The sequence below is a fragment of the Crassostrea angulata genome, chromosome 5 (assembly GCF_025612915.1).
Source record: "Crassostrea angulata isolate pt1a10 chromosome 5, ASM2561291v2, whole genome shotgun sequence".
Classification (NCBI taxonomy): Eukaryota; Metazoa; Mollusca; class Bivalvia; order Ostreida; family Ostreidae; genus Magallana; species Magallana angulata.
In genome coordinates, this window is record NC_069115.1 from 4,586,320 (window position 1) to 4,602,632 (window position 16,313).

Consider the following 16,313-nt stretch of genomic DNA (forward strand, 5'->3'; position numbering starts at 1 on the left):
TTGATAATATATCTTTTCAAATAAAAAGAAAAAAATCTTACCGCTTTATAAGCCCTTCTAAATCATTTGCACCATTATAAATTTTTAAAATCTTTACAAGCTCGTAATTGGTTCGCAGAGGAAATTCCTGACCTGTTAAATTGATAAAGTACTTCCACTTTTTGAACTTTAGTAGGTCCTGCATACAAATCAAATCTTGCGTCAAAACACTCATTGAGCCCCAGTAAACCTCTATTCTCTTCGAAGCTAGGAATACGTTTGGAAAGCAACGGACAATGCTTGCAAACTCTTTGTACACTGTATAATTCGTTTTCTTGTCCACATGAATACAATACACATTCTGCGGTCGGTAGATCGCTCTAAGAAGGATTTCAAACTGTTTTGGATTTTTGTAAGTCGCGATGCTGTATGCAATTGGGAAGTCCCTTTCTTCTTTAGTCAATGGATCCATTATGTATCTCCGGGAACTTACAAAAGCGGCGCAATCTCTTGTCTGATTAATAAAGCCGTTTCTTTGAAAGGACTGTGGATGCAACTTACTTAAGCGATTTGCTCTTACCACTTCTTTTACATCGGCGTCAAAAAGAAGCTTACAGTTGACATGCTCTTGGTCTTGTCTCCGTTTATTGAAAAAGCTGAACTGTTTTTGAGGACTAGTTATCCTCTCTGATATCTTATAAAGTGGCGAAAAGGAAACACGCGTCTTATTTCTCGGAGCACTTGGACCGAAACCCTCCCAGTGGCGTATCATCATGGCTCTCTGCCGCGTTTTCCAGTCCGTATTATCCTTTGTTTTCTCACTGACTTCTGAAGATACATTATCGGCTTTTACAATGGTGCTGAATTTGTTTTGTTTTTTGAAACTCCCGGATATCCTCAAACTTTCATTTTTGTTTGATTTTAAGTTCTTGGCCAGAAAATAGTACGGTTTCATGGTCTCAAAATTAAAGGATACATTGTTCGCGTTAAAAACTTTGATTGCTAATTGCACCAAGAAGAGAAATAGAGAAATTGCACACAATTGTCGAATTTTTTTCACTAATATCCGCATTATAATGTTATTGTCCTTTTTCGAAAATACCAAACTCTGTTCCGAATCTAGGACAACAAGTGTCGTAGTATATGGGACACTTTAAACTATGCGTTTGAATTATGATGCAACGGTGAATATGGACGTTAAAAATGAAACAGTCCATGGTTCCTTTCATGTCAAACCGTCAATGATGCAGCTTGTGATTTCACGTATAGCTAAATGCCTTACGTTTTTAAAGTAATTAGTTTAGTTATTGGAGTGTGGCGTATAGATCGATGAGGATGAGAAATAATTAACAAAAAATAAACAAACAAACAAACAAATACGGATGCATGTACGTGAAGTAGATGATCTTGTGTATGAAAACGGTTAAACACATGTTTAGAATGACAGTAACAATATTGTTTACAAAAATATTTCTCAACAAATGTTTACAGGATGATCAGCAAGGCAGTACCTATGTGTAGTGTACATGCTTTTAGTACCGGTAGATCAAAAGGTGTAAATGTCGCAATATCCAACTTTGTACGTTGTCAATATTCCCCCTTGATTGAGATATAGGTATTACATAAATATCTAAAAGCCCATATGGCTAACTTTTGAATATAAATATAAATCAAAGAACTATATATGATATGACTTATATTTGGCCCCCATAATTTGACATTTTTAAAGTGTTTCGGTTACAATTAAATGTTATGTTATTTTTTTAGAAGTGTTGATATAAAATATATTTTTCACATATTTATTTGATATATTTGCACTCACTTGCAGTAAATGACGTCAGAAGTGACGCTTTTTCTATAATTCAATTAAAATCGGTCAAAAATTGACATTTTTCTTTTTATGAATGGGAACTAAATACTTCATTATTAAACATTTTTCTATTTTGCGGACTTAAAAAAACAATAAAACGGCATTTTTCCATATCATGGAAGGAGCACGTGGTCTATTTCGCGGGCTGATTTGATTGACAGGGATAGCACGTGGACCCTGACTGCATATATTCTATCGCAATTTTAGGGAAAAGGGTTCAATGAAATGGAAACTATAAATCTAACTTAATACACTGAATTACAAGTAAAATGTACTTAAATCAAACTCATACTGGTATTCTCTCTCTCTCTCTCTCTCTCTCTCTCTCTCTCTCTCTCTCTCTCTCTCTCTCTCTCTCTCTCTTCTCTCTCTCTCTCTTATATGCCGATCATTAAAAAATCAAACAGTAATTATTGCAATACTGAGTAAACTGTAGTTTCTTGGAACACAAATAATTTCTAAACTCAAGTTGCTATAAAGATGAAATAAAAAAAAACATCAAGTACCGATCCACGGATTCTGAGCCCTATGAATATGTACCGTGCGGTACTACATGGACAAGTACATCACACATATGTAGAAAAGAAAGAAAATTTGAAAATATATTAGATATAAAGCTGTATGATTATATTACTTAGAGAAAGTACATTTGTTTTCGACAACCCGTTAGATTTGTTATCGTTGAATAGAGTATAAGTGAGAAAAGATCACAGTTATGGTTCTATGCACTATTGAAACTGCCAAACTACAGTAACTACGATTACTACTTCGTTTAAAAACGGACTGAAACAAAAACATATGGAACCTTTTATTTGAATGTTAAAAAGGAAAAGAAAGTGTCAGTGTTTTAATTGATCAAACCTTTATGTGGGCGATATCGATTCTTAATATAAACAAAAATCAACCGTAACAATCACATACGTCTGAAAATTGCGTGCCTAAAAAATTTATTTGTTTTTATTAAGGTCTTCCGTTTCCAACGGAAGACCTTGTACTGATTCTGTTGGAAATTCTTCATTATTATTTTTAGGGTCTTCCGTTTTCCAACGGAAGACCCTTTTGTTTTTCTTTGGATTCTTTTTCATTAGGGTCTTCCGTTTCCGACGGAAGACCCTCTTGTTATTCTATTGTTTCTTTTCCTTATTATTATTTTATTTTTTATTTTTTTTCTGACTTTTTTCGAACGCTATTTCTCGTGAACTACTAGACCGATTTGCATGAAATTTTCAGGACGTATTGAACATCAAAAGCACTTGATTTTATAAAATTTCTACCTGATGACGTCACTTCCGGTTCGAGATTTTGAGGATTTAGTGAAATTTTAAGGCCCATTTTGTCCACGTAACTTCTCAAAAACTAATTGAGATAGAAATAAGAAACTTTCAGGGATAGTAGATGAATGTCTGTAGATGATCCTATTTATTTGATTTTTTAAAAAATGCGCAAGGCGGCGAAGCTCGCCTGAGCTAAAAATTGGCACCAATTTTTTTCAAGAAATTTTCGCACATTTTCGGCCCTAGCTTTTAATGTGTAAATATTTTGCTAAGACATGTAATGCAAAAGTTGTTCAGATTAACTAGATCTTTCGTTTGCTTTTAAAAAAAGGGGCCGGCCCCTCAAATTAGGGGCTAAGAATGCTCTAAAGTATTTTTGCAATAACTCTTTACTGCAAAATAATTTGTTATCAATCATAGAACCAAAAATGTTCATAGTACATCTGTTTATCTAAACAGTACCATGTCGAAGTCATATGTTACGTAATTAGGGGCTAAAAGGGGCCAAAAGTCCGAAATTTTGATCTTAAATATCTAGAAAAGAAGAAATATTTTGATAAGCATTATAGAACAAAAAATGCTTAAAATAATGTTTTTAACAATATGCTTTCTAAAAAATTTTTGTTGGTGTCCCAGTAAGGATTTTAAGGGTCGGCCCCTAAAACACAATTGTTCAGATATATTTAAAACGGTCAACAATTTCTGAACACTTGTTGAACAAAATGTGTTTATATTTACAAGACCTTTTATTTGATATTAAGAAAAAGGGACTGGCCCCTCAAATAAGGGGCCAAGAGGGCTGTAAATTCTTTTTATAATAACTCTTAACTGAAAAATAATTTGTTATCAATTATAGAACAAAAAATGTTCATTGTACATCTGTTTATCTATACGGTACCATACATATGTCATATGATACGTAATTAGGGGTTTTAAGGGGCCAAAAGTCCGAAATTTTGATCTTAAATATCTAGAAAAGGAGAAATATTTTGATAAGAATTATAGAACAAAAAATGCTTAAAATAATGTTCTTAACGATATGGTATCTAAAACATATATGTTGGTGGCCCTGGTAAGGAGTTTAAGGGTCGGCCCCTAAAACACAATTGTTCGGATATCTCTAGATCGGTCAACAATTCGTGAATACATGTTGAACAAAATATGTTTATATTTACAAGACCTTTCAGTTGGTATCAAGAAAAAAGGAGTGACCCCTCAAATAAGGGGCCAAAGGGGCTATGAAGACTTTTCATAATAACTTATTTTTTGCGATAATTTGTAATTAATCATAATAACAGAAAATAAGAGCTTTTTATTCATAATTCAAAACTGAAATCCGTTCTTAAATCGGACGATGTAATACAGAGATATAGGGGTTTTAAAATTGATTTTTCCGGACATTTTGATTCCACATTCTTGGTTAAGAAAATAGTTTTATGTTCAGAGTTAAATGAACTCGTACCTAAAATTATTCGATAATTGTTGAATCGTACTTTTACACATTTGGATTTGTATTTGCTAAGTCGTTCTTGAAATCGATAAGCTTTGTTAATTCGAACTTGGAATCATTCGGATTTTGTTAATTCGTACCAAGAATAATTCGATTTTTTTTTCGTCTTAGTTTCTTATGTTGGTTTAAGAACCCTGCTTTTTACAGGAACTTCTAGCTTTACTTTCGACATTACCGGAAGACCCACTCGTTGCTTTGCAACGAGCTTTGCTCTAGTTATTATTATTCTTCCTCTGACTTTTTTGGTGGCTTATATCTCAAAAACTATTCAACCGATTTTCACGAAATTTTTAGAACTTGTTTGGTATTGTTAATACTCGAGGTTGTCAAACTTTGAACTTATGACGTCACTTCCGGTTTCAGAAATTGACGATTTTGTAAATTTTAAGGGTCATTTTGTCCACGCATCTCCTCCGAAACTAATCAAGATAGAAGCTTGAAATTTTCAGGGATTGTAGATGAATGTATGTAGATGTACCCCATTGCCTTCACTAATGGAAATAGTGCAAGGCTTCGAAGCTCGCCTGAACCTGAAAATTAGCACCAAATTTTTCCACGAAATTTTCGCACATTTTCTGTAATATCTTTTGATGTATAAATATTTTGTTAAGACATGTAATGCAAAAGATGGTTATATTTGCAAGACCTTTGATGTGATATCAAGAAAAAGGGGCTGGCCCCTCAAATTAGGGGCCAAGAGGGCTCTAAATTCTTCTTACAATAACTCTTTACTGAACAATAATTTGTTATTAGTTATAGAACCAAAAATGTGCATTGTACAGCTGTTTATCTATACAGTACCATATTTAAGCCATATGTTACGTAATTAGGGGCTTCAAGGGGCCAGAAGTTCAAAACTTTGATCATTGATATCTGAAAAAGGAGAAATAATTTTAAACGCAATGTAGAACAAAAGTTGCTCAAAATAATGTTCTGTACAATATGCAGCCTTAAATATTTTTATTAATGACCCCATTTAGGAGTTAAAGGGTCGGCCCCTAAAACACATTTGTACAGATATCTCAAGAACCGTTAACATTTCGTGAACACTTGTAAAACAAATCATGTTTATTTTTTCGAGACCTTTCATTTGATATCAAGAAAAAGGGGCTGGCCCCTCAAATTAGGGGCCAAGAGGAATCTAATGTCTTCTTACAATAACTCTTTACTGAACAATAATTTGTTATTAATTATAAAAGCAAAAATGTTCATTGTGCAGCTGTATATCTATACAGTACCATACTTAAGTCATATATTACGTAATTACGGGTTTCAAGGGGCCAGAATTCAAAACTTTGATCATTAATATCTGAAAAAGGATAAATATTTTGAAAAGTAATGTAGAACAAAAATTGATCAAAAAAATGTTCTGCACAATACGATATCAAAAATTTTGTTGTTAGTGGCCCCGGTAAGGGGTAAAAGGGTCGGCCCCTGAAACACAGTTGTTTAGATATCTCGAGAACGGTTTACAATTCGGTGAACAATTATTAAACAAAATTATTTTATATTAACGAGAACTTTTATTTGATATCAAGAAAAAGGGGTTGACCCCTAAAATTAGGGGTCAGGAGGTCTACTAAGTCTTTTTATAATAACTCTTTTCTGACAAATAATTTGATATTAATCAGCAAAGAAGCTTATATTAAGCTTAATGTAAAACTTAAATCCATTTTAAAATAGGACGATGCATTGCAGAGATATCGGGGTTTAAAAATTGAGTTTTCCGGAAATTTTGTTTCCGCGTCCTTGGTTTAAAAATAAGCATAATGTTCAAAGTAAAATTAACTCGTACCAAAAATAATTGTTAAGTCGTACTTGAACACATTCGGATTTTTTTTGTTAAGTCGTTCTTGAAATTTGAAAGGTTTTTGTTAAGTCGAACTTAAAATCATTCGTATTTTGTTAAGTCGTACCAGGAATAATTCTATTTTTTTCATCTTTTTATTTTAGTTACTCTTGTTATTGGTTTAAGAGCTTTCTTACAGGGACTTCCAGCTTAACTTCCGATATTAACGGAAGACCCACTCGTTGCTTTGCAACGAGCTTTGCTCTAGTTCTTCTTCTTTTTCTTCTAGACGTTTCTTTAAACTGTAATATCTCGCTTGTTTGTCATCAGATTTTATTCAAATTTTCAGGGTTTATTGGAAATGACAATAGCTTACTATAGCACAAAATATTGTGAAATCGCTACTTCCGGTTTTGAGTTATTCCCCTTTGAATATTTTTTAGTGGGTCTCGTGTACCTGCAAAGGCTCTGAGTTGATCCATAGCAAGTAATTTTAATTTATAAATCTTTAATGTAGACACCTTGAACGTTGTCCTCCTAGTTTTACATGTTTGATTAACCCACGTATACTTCTTAAAAACTTACATCGAAATTTGTGTTTCAAAAAATGTAAAATTTTGCTTATATCTTTGCTCAATAACTTTTTAGTTGTAAATTTTTTCTAGACACATATAGAACAAAAGTTGTGCAGAATATTACGAGCTTTCATTTGATACCATAAAAAAGGGGCTAGCCCCTAAAATGAGGGGTCTAGATCCCTTAAAAGTCTTTGCTTAATAACTCTAAAACGGTAAATTTTTCGATATGGGCGTCGCTGCAAAAAATGTTGTTTGTGACTTTATTGAGCTCATAAAACTGTTTTTGTGTTCGGGTATTGCATAATATGAGGGTAAATAGTAATACGCGTTGACCAGTACTCGCGGCAATTTGGCCAAGTTAACGAAACTCTCCCTCGCCCGCGGCCGAGAAAATCGGTCACCATGGTCGCGGCTGGGCTACCTAGCGGTCAGCGGTTATCTAATACACGAGAGTTGTGTCTCTCATATATGAGTTTATTTAGCCGCGAACTCAAGAATTGTTTTAGTTTTGATTACATATAAAAGTTTGTGGACTAAACGATTGGGTATCAATTAAGAAATTGTTCAGTTAATTAATAAAAACAATGTCATTCTCAATCTAAAGCAATATCAGACATAGATCAATTGTGGGTTTTAAGTTAAAAATAAAGAACTTCTATTTGATAGAATATGGTCATTATACTGCAAACTTTTCAAATCTTCCTGGGTTCTTAGCTGTGCGTGTCTGTGCGTTGTACCTTAACGTAATCTATCCTTCGTCCACGGCCGAGGAGATCAGCCACGGCTGCACTACCTAGCGGTAAGCGGTTATCTAATACACAAGATTCGCACACCGCGACGCACACTTAGATGAATATGAACGTGTTTGAGTTTATATAGCCGTAAATACAAGAACTGTTTTAATTTTATGTTATAAAAGTTTATCCATCTTGTATTTATTTAATTAAACATTTGACTGTAAATGAATATTAATGAACGATATTACTCCAAATCGGAAACATCGTCAGACATAAATTAATGGTTGGTTTGTATATCTAAAAAATTTAAAATCCCCCCCCCCCCCCCCAAATATTTAATGATGATTATCCCTCGCACATGACCGAGGAGATCCAGCGCTAGTGAACAAGTGATCCGTGGTCGGCTCGTGTTCTTCTACATGTACCTTATCACGCGTTCATGTTTCATATTTTGCACGGACAGAACTATATTTAATTATGTTTTCAACTGTTATATAGGTTTCAGATGAAAAGATAAATTTATTTTACTTGAACAGTTGATTAAGCATTGATTTAATTATACGATAGCGTACAAAGTAGTTTAAAAATCAAATCAAATTATATCAAAGTTCTATGTTACATGTTTGCGGTAGGTGCTAGCACGATAAAAGAATGTCCTCAATTTTCCTGAATTGAGGCATTTGATTATTTTAAAGAATATTCACATGAGTTTTAAACAACTTAAGATTAGATTCTATCGGTCACATATTAATCACTCTGTAGTTTTTCTTATACATGGTTGTTCGTTTCAGTGTGGAAGCGAACTCATTGCTGCGTCCCCCCCCCCCCCTCCTCACGCCCCGCTGACAAGTACTCGCACTGGATTTTTTTTAAATTGGCGAAAAGATATCCAGATCTGTCGAAAATCATTTTTGGTGACTTCTTCTTATGTGTAACATTTTCTATTCAACGTGTTTTTACTTTCCCACCCGTTTGTTTATTCGGTCAGTCTGTGTTAATTCAAACGCCACGTGCGACCGACAATCTTGTGTCGCTTTAGTGCACACGACTCAGAACATATGTAATTGAGTAACAGTTGGAAGGGTGCTTTTATAAACAATTAGACTTTTATTTGAAGTCAATCATCTTCACATTGAAGATGTGAAATCGTAACCTGAGAATGCAGGCACGTAGCATCGTTTTTGAAAGTGTGGGGGGGGTGGGGGGGGGGGGAGGGGGCCAGACCCATCCAAAAAATCTTGACAAGCAAAATTAAAAAAAAAAAAAAAAAGGGGGGGAATTAAAAGTTTCCAAAAATCTTCAAAATCCTAATCCGTGGGGGTGGGTGGGGGGGATAGACTAAACTTTACTTCCAAAAAAAAAATTCTTCTCTACCAAAATTTTTTACCCTCCAAATCATGAAATTCCTAATCCCTGGGGGGGGGGGGGGGAACAGCTAACTTCAATTTGACTTTTCATTTCCTTATTTTCATATCAATTTTTTACTTACTTCCAAAAAAGTGGGGGAGGGAGGGGGGGCCAACTCCATTATAATTCATTTTTTTATATGTAAATTAAAAAATTTGTTGAAGCAAGAAAAAATTGGGTGGGGGCCTCGCCCCCCCCCCCCCCCCCCCCCCCGATGCTACGTGCCTGGAATGTGGCTAATAAATTAACCTGTTGAACACGCTAAACTTCTATAGTTATGAACAGAATAATTCATAATATATAATAATTAAAAGTTCGAAGTCAAAGGAAATTTTGTTCTTGGGAAATACGACTACATTATGCAATGCAGTCGATCGCCATAGAAATCATCAAAGTACTGCAAATGCAGCAGACTTCTTATTTCTTTAAAAGACCATGATAGTTCACTTGACTTGCAGACTATAATATAGCAACATATCTGCCTCCCAAAAATATATGCGCTTCACAAAGTTACACTTAAGTGCGTTATTGGGGATTTTATTTATTGCTAATTTATGAAAATTGATTAAAAAAAAAAAACCCCTTTTAATTGAAATTGTGTACTATGAGGTTGTAATGCAACTTCATTTACTTACAAGGTTAGCTACAGCCAGTGGAATACTAATTTTAGGTGAACAATGAATACCTAATATATTAGAATACAAGATAAATAGTTTCCAGAACTATAATACTATGCATGTGTATATGAAGGTTGCACCCTCATTTGTATGGCTGTAGGTGAGGAGGTAAAGGTGTATCGATGTACATACAGTGTATGACTGCACATACGGATTCCGGACCGTGGCTACTGACGATACTCATGATAGTCTATTAATACATCAATGCACAGTTTGATCTAGAAACTGACCAGTTTCATAACTTCTTCGAATTTATCTAACACGGGCTGTCTAATTCCTTCCCAGAATTCCAATTTACGCAAGTGCAATTGAAGTTTTTTTCAATTAAATTAGTCAACCCACTGACATAAAAATAAGGATTTTGCACATTATTACATCGTCAAGAAAAGTAATATTCATTTCTGTTAATAAGGTTATTTAATTCACGTTACATAGCGGTGTCTCTATGAAACAGCACGTGTAAAATTTAGATGGTCGCTTTTGCATAAATTCTCCCGCTGATCTTTTTTTTCTCGCTGATTATATATTATTTTGAATGTCCAAGTCTACTCGTATCATAGATATAATAACAATGCTTGCTACCCTTTGAAAATTTAACTCGCCATTAAACATCTCATGTTTTAAAGAATTTTTGAAACGATTACACAAACTGTGTTCGACAAATAGTTTTCCTAAAACAGTTTCTTCCTTTCTTTTTTAAAACACGTTATATATACAGGCTTTCAATTAAAACACGTTTTTATAACAAAAGCAGAACTGAAAGTTTAGTCATTATAATCGTTTGACACCATATCACATATATTTTCAACCCGCAGCAACAACGGAAGACCTACTCGTGGCTTTGCCACGAGCTCTGCTCTAGTTTCTTTGTCTTTTTCTTTCATTCTCTTACGTACATCAATAAATATTTTATTCTTTATAAGTTTTATTCCTAAATCCTCCTTTTTTCACAGGTAAATACCGCGTGTTACACCGTGTTATTGTCCGTGTTGCACCGTGTTTTTTTTCGTTTCGTGGCCGTAACAGAGAACAATAGATCAAAGGTACCGACACTTCCACGCTCAGCGTGGACTTTCAAACACGGTGGTCGGTGTTTATGTCGGGATACTCGTGAGCTGTTCTGTATATGCGTATTTAATTGATATCAAGTCGTGTAACATAATTCTCTCTCTCTCTCTCTCTCTCTCTCTCTCTCTCTCTCTCTCTCTCTCTCTCTCTCTCTCTCTCTGAAGTATAGACGCAGATCTAAAAATGTTTCTAGAGAGACATGATTTAAACGTGACATTTTTCATAAAAGTCATTTGAAATTGCTATGACAAAAATGACAAAAATGTCTATGTGTGATACGAAAGCCCAGAGGGCTCATTCGAGATTCGAGATTCAAAATTCGACATTCGAAATACGAAATTCGCGATTATAAATTGAGATTCAAAATCTAAACTAAACAATCAAATCGTGGATTTGAAACCTGTATCCAAGCAACATCAAACTGTTCTAAATGAAGATCATTCGTATAATGCTCCAATCTACAAATAAATGTCTTAATAACTCTTCTGTAATGGTTTTATAATAGTTAAAATAAGTTTGATTGATTAACCCCACGCAGTATATCAAATAATCATATTAGTGATAGCATTGTATGTTTGTAATGCAAAGGTTTTATCATAATATGGGTCTAAATATAGCAATGCGATGCAATTCATACAAAATCCCTTTTATTTACAGTTGTTTTTAAACAATGACATATTTCAACATTAAAAATACCGGGTTTTTTTAAACGACGGAGAGATGACCAAGTGTGTACTTTTTCCAAATATTTTTGGAGGTTAAAAGAAAACAAAGTCCATAGATAAGACAAAAATGTTTCAAACACTACTTTATACCGCATATTGCTAAGTCTCCCGTGGCTCATTGGTTTTGTCCTGGAGTAATGGATACAACCATGAAGTGTTTTGGGTTCAAATCCTATTGGTGATTCCTTTTTTGATTTTTATTTAAATGTAATGTTAAAGTATCAGCATGTAATGTTAAAGTATCAGCACATAATGTTTAAGTACCATCACGTAATGTTAAAGTACCATCACGTAATGTGTAAGTATCAGCATGTAATGTTAAAGTACCATCATGTAATGTTAAAGTATCAGCACGTAATGTTAAAGTACCATCATGTAATATTAAAATATCAGAATGTAATGTTGAAGTACCATCATGTAATGTTGAAGTATCATTATAATATGAAGATTACCTACATGAGGCAGTTGGGGCGTTCCATACGTGTCGATGATTCCTGCAACTTTCGATCTTGTGAGCCCAATTTCTTTCCTTCTTCATCGGTAGCACACGTTTGTTTTACATCGACTCTCTCTCTCTTTCTCTCTCTCTCTCTCTTTCTCTCTCTCTCTCTCTCTCTCTCTCTCTCTCTCTCTCTCTCTCTCTCTCTCTCTCTCTCTCTCTCTCTCTCTCTCTCTCTCTCTCTTGTTATTACATTTCCTTAGGGGGGGGGGGGGTATTCGTGATGGCTCAATCAGCAGATAGCGATTTAAAAAAAAAATAGATTTTCTGAAATTTGTTTGAGTTTGGGGATGGTTTGTTTTAATTATTTTTTTTTCAGAATATAAATCTCGGGTGGGGGGGGGGGGGGGGCTTTATTCTTTATTCCGGTTTGTCAGCTATTCCGTCTTCACTTCGTTTTCCAATCTCTTTTTCTATTTTTTTCCGAATTTTGGTTTAATTTCAAACATTATGTGTAGCTCTATAACGACTTTTATTTTTGATGAACAGGTATTTAGGTAATTAATTTTAAATAAAGACTTTTTTGGCCTATATCCTACCATTTATCCAACACAGCAATTTACACTCATCGAGTTCGACTTGCATTACTTTTCTATCCACTGGTTTTAAAGTTATTAAATTTATTTTAAAAAAGTTCGGATTTATAACCTGATTAGAGCTGCGCTGGTGCATCTATTTACCCAAATGGACTAAAATAAACCCATAAGAACTTAAAAATGATAAAGAAATTATCATTTTGACCCGTGTGATAGTTTAAAAAATTCTCAAAGCATTTACGTGTAATTCAACCGATCATTTTTTGATTTTTCTTCTTGATCACCGACTGTTGTGTCAGACTACTGATAGGAAGCTTTTGTTTATCAGATCATTTATGCATTTACCAAAGATTTGGATTTATCTGTGGATTTGGATTTTTTTTATAACTTTTGTGAAAAATACAAGTTGTTGAACTTACTCATTTTCTTGCAATACATTGCATAGAGAGTAACTCATTTCTCTGGATATTTAGTCTTTATCAATCTAGGGTTGACAAATGGTTATGAATATCTGTCCACACAAAAACCCAAATTTCTGTCACAGGAACATCTTTTCTCTTCTTGTATTGATTAACTGGTTATGTGACAATATTTTTTTATATAATTTTTTTATTGTTGGATAACGTTTTGTGAAAAATATCAAAATTACCTTTTTGCACTTACAAATGTACTAGTATATAATCTTCCTTATATCATACACAAAAATGGAATACTGTAAAACGAGAAACTTTGGCGCATACGTATTTTAGCGCAAACGCAAGTGCCAGTGCATTAGCGCAATTATATTTTAGCGCATGCATCTTTTCTTTAAAAAAATACAAAAAATGTTGATGTTTGATAAACGATCACGCCCAAAACTTATTCATGTGTTTACTCAAGCACGTGAACACAACGACTTTTATTTCTATCTCGCATGCACGGTTAACTGTCGTTGAGAACAATACATTTACTTTTGTGTAAATCGTCAGTAGATAGATATGAAAACTTCATTTATTGGCGATGATATGTAATTTTTGTTGGTAAACAAATTTGAGTTATCGGACTTTGAATTTAACGTGTCGACTTGGATAACACTAGAAGAGTCCCGAAACTAAGTGATATCGAATGCTACATTTACCATGAGTTTCGATCACCATGAGAGAATCTTTTTCACAGTAATTTTACATTAAAAAACACAAAAATAGGTATCGTCTTGTTATCTTTATATCCACTCATCAGAGATCAAAGAAATTATGATCAATCATGTACATGTATTGTCAGCGTTAACGATCGCCACGCTTAATCACATTTTCACCTCGAGGCGGTAAATGGAAGTGGCATGAGGAGAAGCCCAATTTTCAAGGTGCTAATGAGAGATATTAAAAAGCAATTAAAACTGAATTAATAAATCCATGTTTAGGCACTTATACCCGATAACCCTTACCGTTTACCTGTGTAATTGTTTAAACAAACACAACCGACAGCATCTGATATATAAATGAACACTTCTATATAGCCTTAAAAATGGACTGACGTTATTATTTTGCAACTTGAAGAAATTTAATACATATGGAAAATCGTTGGCGCACTATTAATTTTAGCGCTCAGAGGCAGCTGCGCCAAAGGCGCTAAAATTTGTAGTGCGCCATATTTTCTCGTTTTACAGTATGTTGGAAATACTATGTACATGTAACATTTAAACTGACTTGACATCCAGTAATGTCAGACCAATGATTTATTATATGTATTTTAGGGAAAGATTAATTGAACCTACATTGAATTTGTAAATAAAGGGTCGGAGTCATGTCTAATGGCATAAATCAACTCTGTGGTCATAAAAGTTGTAGCAAACTTGCTAAAAATCATATGAAATTTGATGAATTAAGAGTTTATTATGACATAAAATTATTGCATTTTCCTCCTTAAATGTTCATTTATTTTGATTGTCAACATCATGCATTGGTTCATGAGCAAAATGCATTAAAAAGTCTGAAAATTGAAGTGGGGGGGGGGTACAAGTTTTGTGATGTAGTGTAAAAAGTAACTCGAATATCCCACTTGATATTTTGTATTAATGTTACTAAAAATATGTTTTTATAACATTTATTAAAATTAAGAAGTTGGATTGGTTATTAAATTTTTGAAGATCAAAAAACATGCCTCCAGACTATGAAATTGTGTTCAAATTATGATGAGTACATATTATACAAGGTAGTGTAATTTGAATTATCAATGTAATATTTCTATTTACTATGAATGGATTTAAATGTTAATTGATGTTTATTGCTTGTTTTTGTAATTCATAATTTTTTTAACCTGGCGTATTTAATCATAACTCAATTAAAATAAGATACTGGAAAAAGTGTGGATATATAGCAACCAAACCGCCCTTAAATCAACAAGTATTATAGTTGAAATTTTCTCAAACTGTTACTACTAATATAAGGTATAATATTTATAAAAAGGAGAAAAATTGATTGGATAGATTTTTTTCAAGGACCCTTGCAATCACCTCCTTAGTAAGCGAAGCTTGATTGAGAAAAAATAAAAACATTGGTAATCTTCAAGTACCAATGATGTTTAAAATTTATAACACAAAGGACAGTACTCTTCCGATTTCTCGGTTTTAAAGCCCAAAAATTCGAGTCTATTATTTTAATATAGTAGTATAGATAAGAAACCATTCCTTGAATATTATGAGGTTATAATTTCGGTCGAAGCTTGGTCAAATCTATCATAAATCCCTTCGAATTTTATTGGATTTGACCACGCCCCGATCGAAATTATCACCTCATAATACTCAGGGAATATGATTTCTTATTAATCAAATAAAAGTTTAAATTGATTAAGATTCTATCGTTTCAAATCAATGATACAGTGCTGGTCGGTGCCCTGTACAATGGTGTAAGGTGGGGCACAATGTTGATCAGTGCCCTGGACAGTGGCGTACAGTGGGCACAGTGCTGGTCAGTGTAAGTAAACAGTAGAGCTTAGTAGTTTACTGTAGAAGATTGTGAAATGTACTGTAAGGTACAGTCGATTTACTGTAGAAGTACATGTAATGTGAGATAATGCCTTTTACTTTTGATTTTATCAGTGTCCGAAGATAATGATTAAATGGAATGTGTGTTATGTAGCGACGTAGCATGTATTTAACCCTATTATTTCATAACATAACAATATAAAGTTGCAAGGGGCGCAACTCTATCTATCAACAATTACCAATTTCATCTCTCTGAATCATTCTGTGAATGCAGGTTGCACTACAGTATTAAATTTTACTATATATTCTTACCAAAATTGCATTGCTTTACATACAGATTAAAAATTCAAAACGAACTTCTGGAAAAAGTTCTCTTGACATCTTTTTAAACAACGCTTCATTAACAATTTTCTGGCAAAATACACACGTGCATCCAGCAAGGCGTGAGACTTTGTTTACCTCGAAGTTACACATGTGCTTGAAAATCAAGCCTGGGCCTTTTCACCCCCCCCCCCCCCTCCGGAAACAACACGCATCAAAAATTGAAATGACCTCGCATTATTACAAAACTGGGATAGTTAGACCTCTTACACATTGTTTTTCATCTCATAAAAAAATCAGCTCCTGTCTCGAGCGGAAACGCCCCAAATTCAAAGAATTATTTTGCATCAGCCATGTTTTGACGTGAACCTTCAGTGAAAT

The 16,313-nt window shown here is 33.8% G+C and overlaps 1 protein-coding gene across 1 annotated transcript; it reads right to left on the reverse strand.

Annotated features, from left to right (window-relative positions):
• On the reverse strand, nt 1-1,066 carry LOC128185692 (beta-1,3-galactosyl-O-glycosyl-glycoprotein beta-1,6-N-acetylglucosaminyltransferase 3-like). Its single transcript, XM_052855319.1, has one exon. The coding sequence runs from the start codon at nt 1,049-1,051 to the stop codon at nt 38-40; it is 1,014 nt and encodes a 337-aa protein (XP_052711279.1). The 5' UTR covers nt 1,052-1,066; the 3' UTR covers nt 1-37.
• Between the last annotated feature and the right edge of the window lie 15,247 nt (nt 1,067-16,313).

Bases quoted from the DNA above. Each gene is read 5' to 3' on its own strand.
- LOC128185692 (XM_052855319.1), bottom strand. From the start codon at position 1,051: ATGCGGATATTAGTGAAAAAAATTCGACAATTGTGTGCAATTTCTCTA.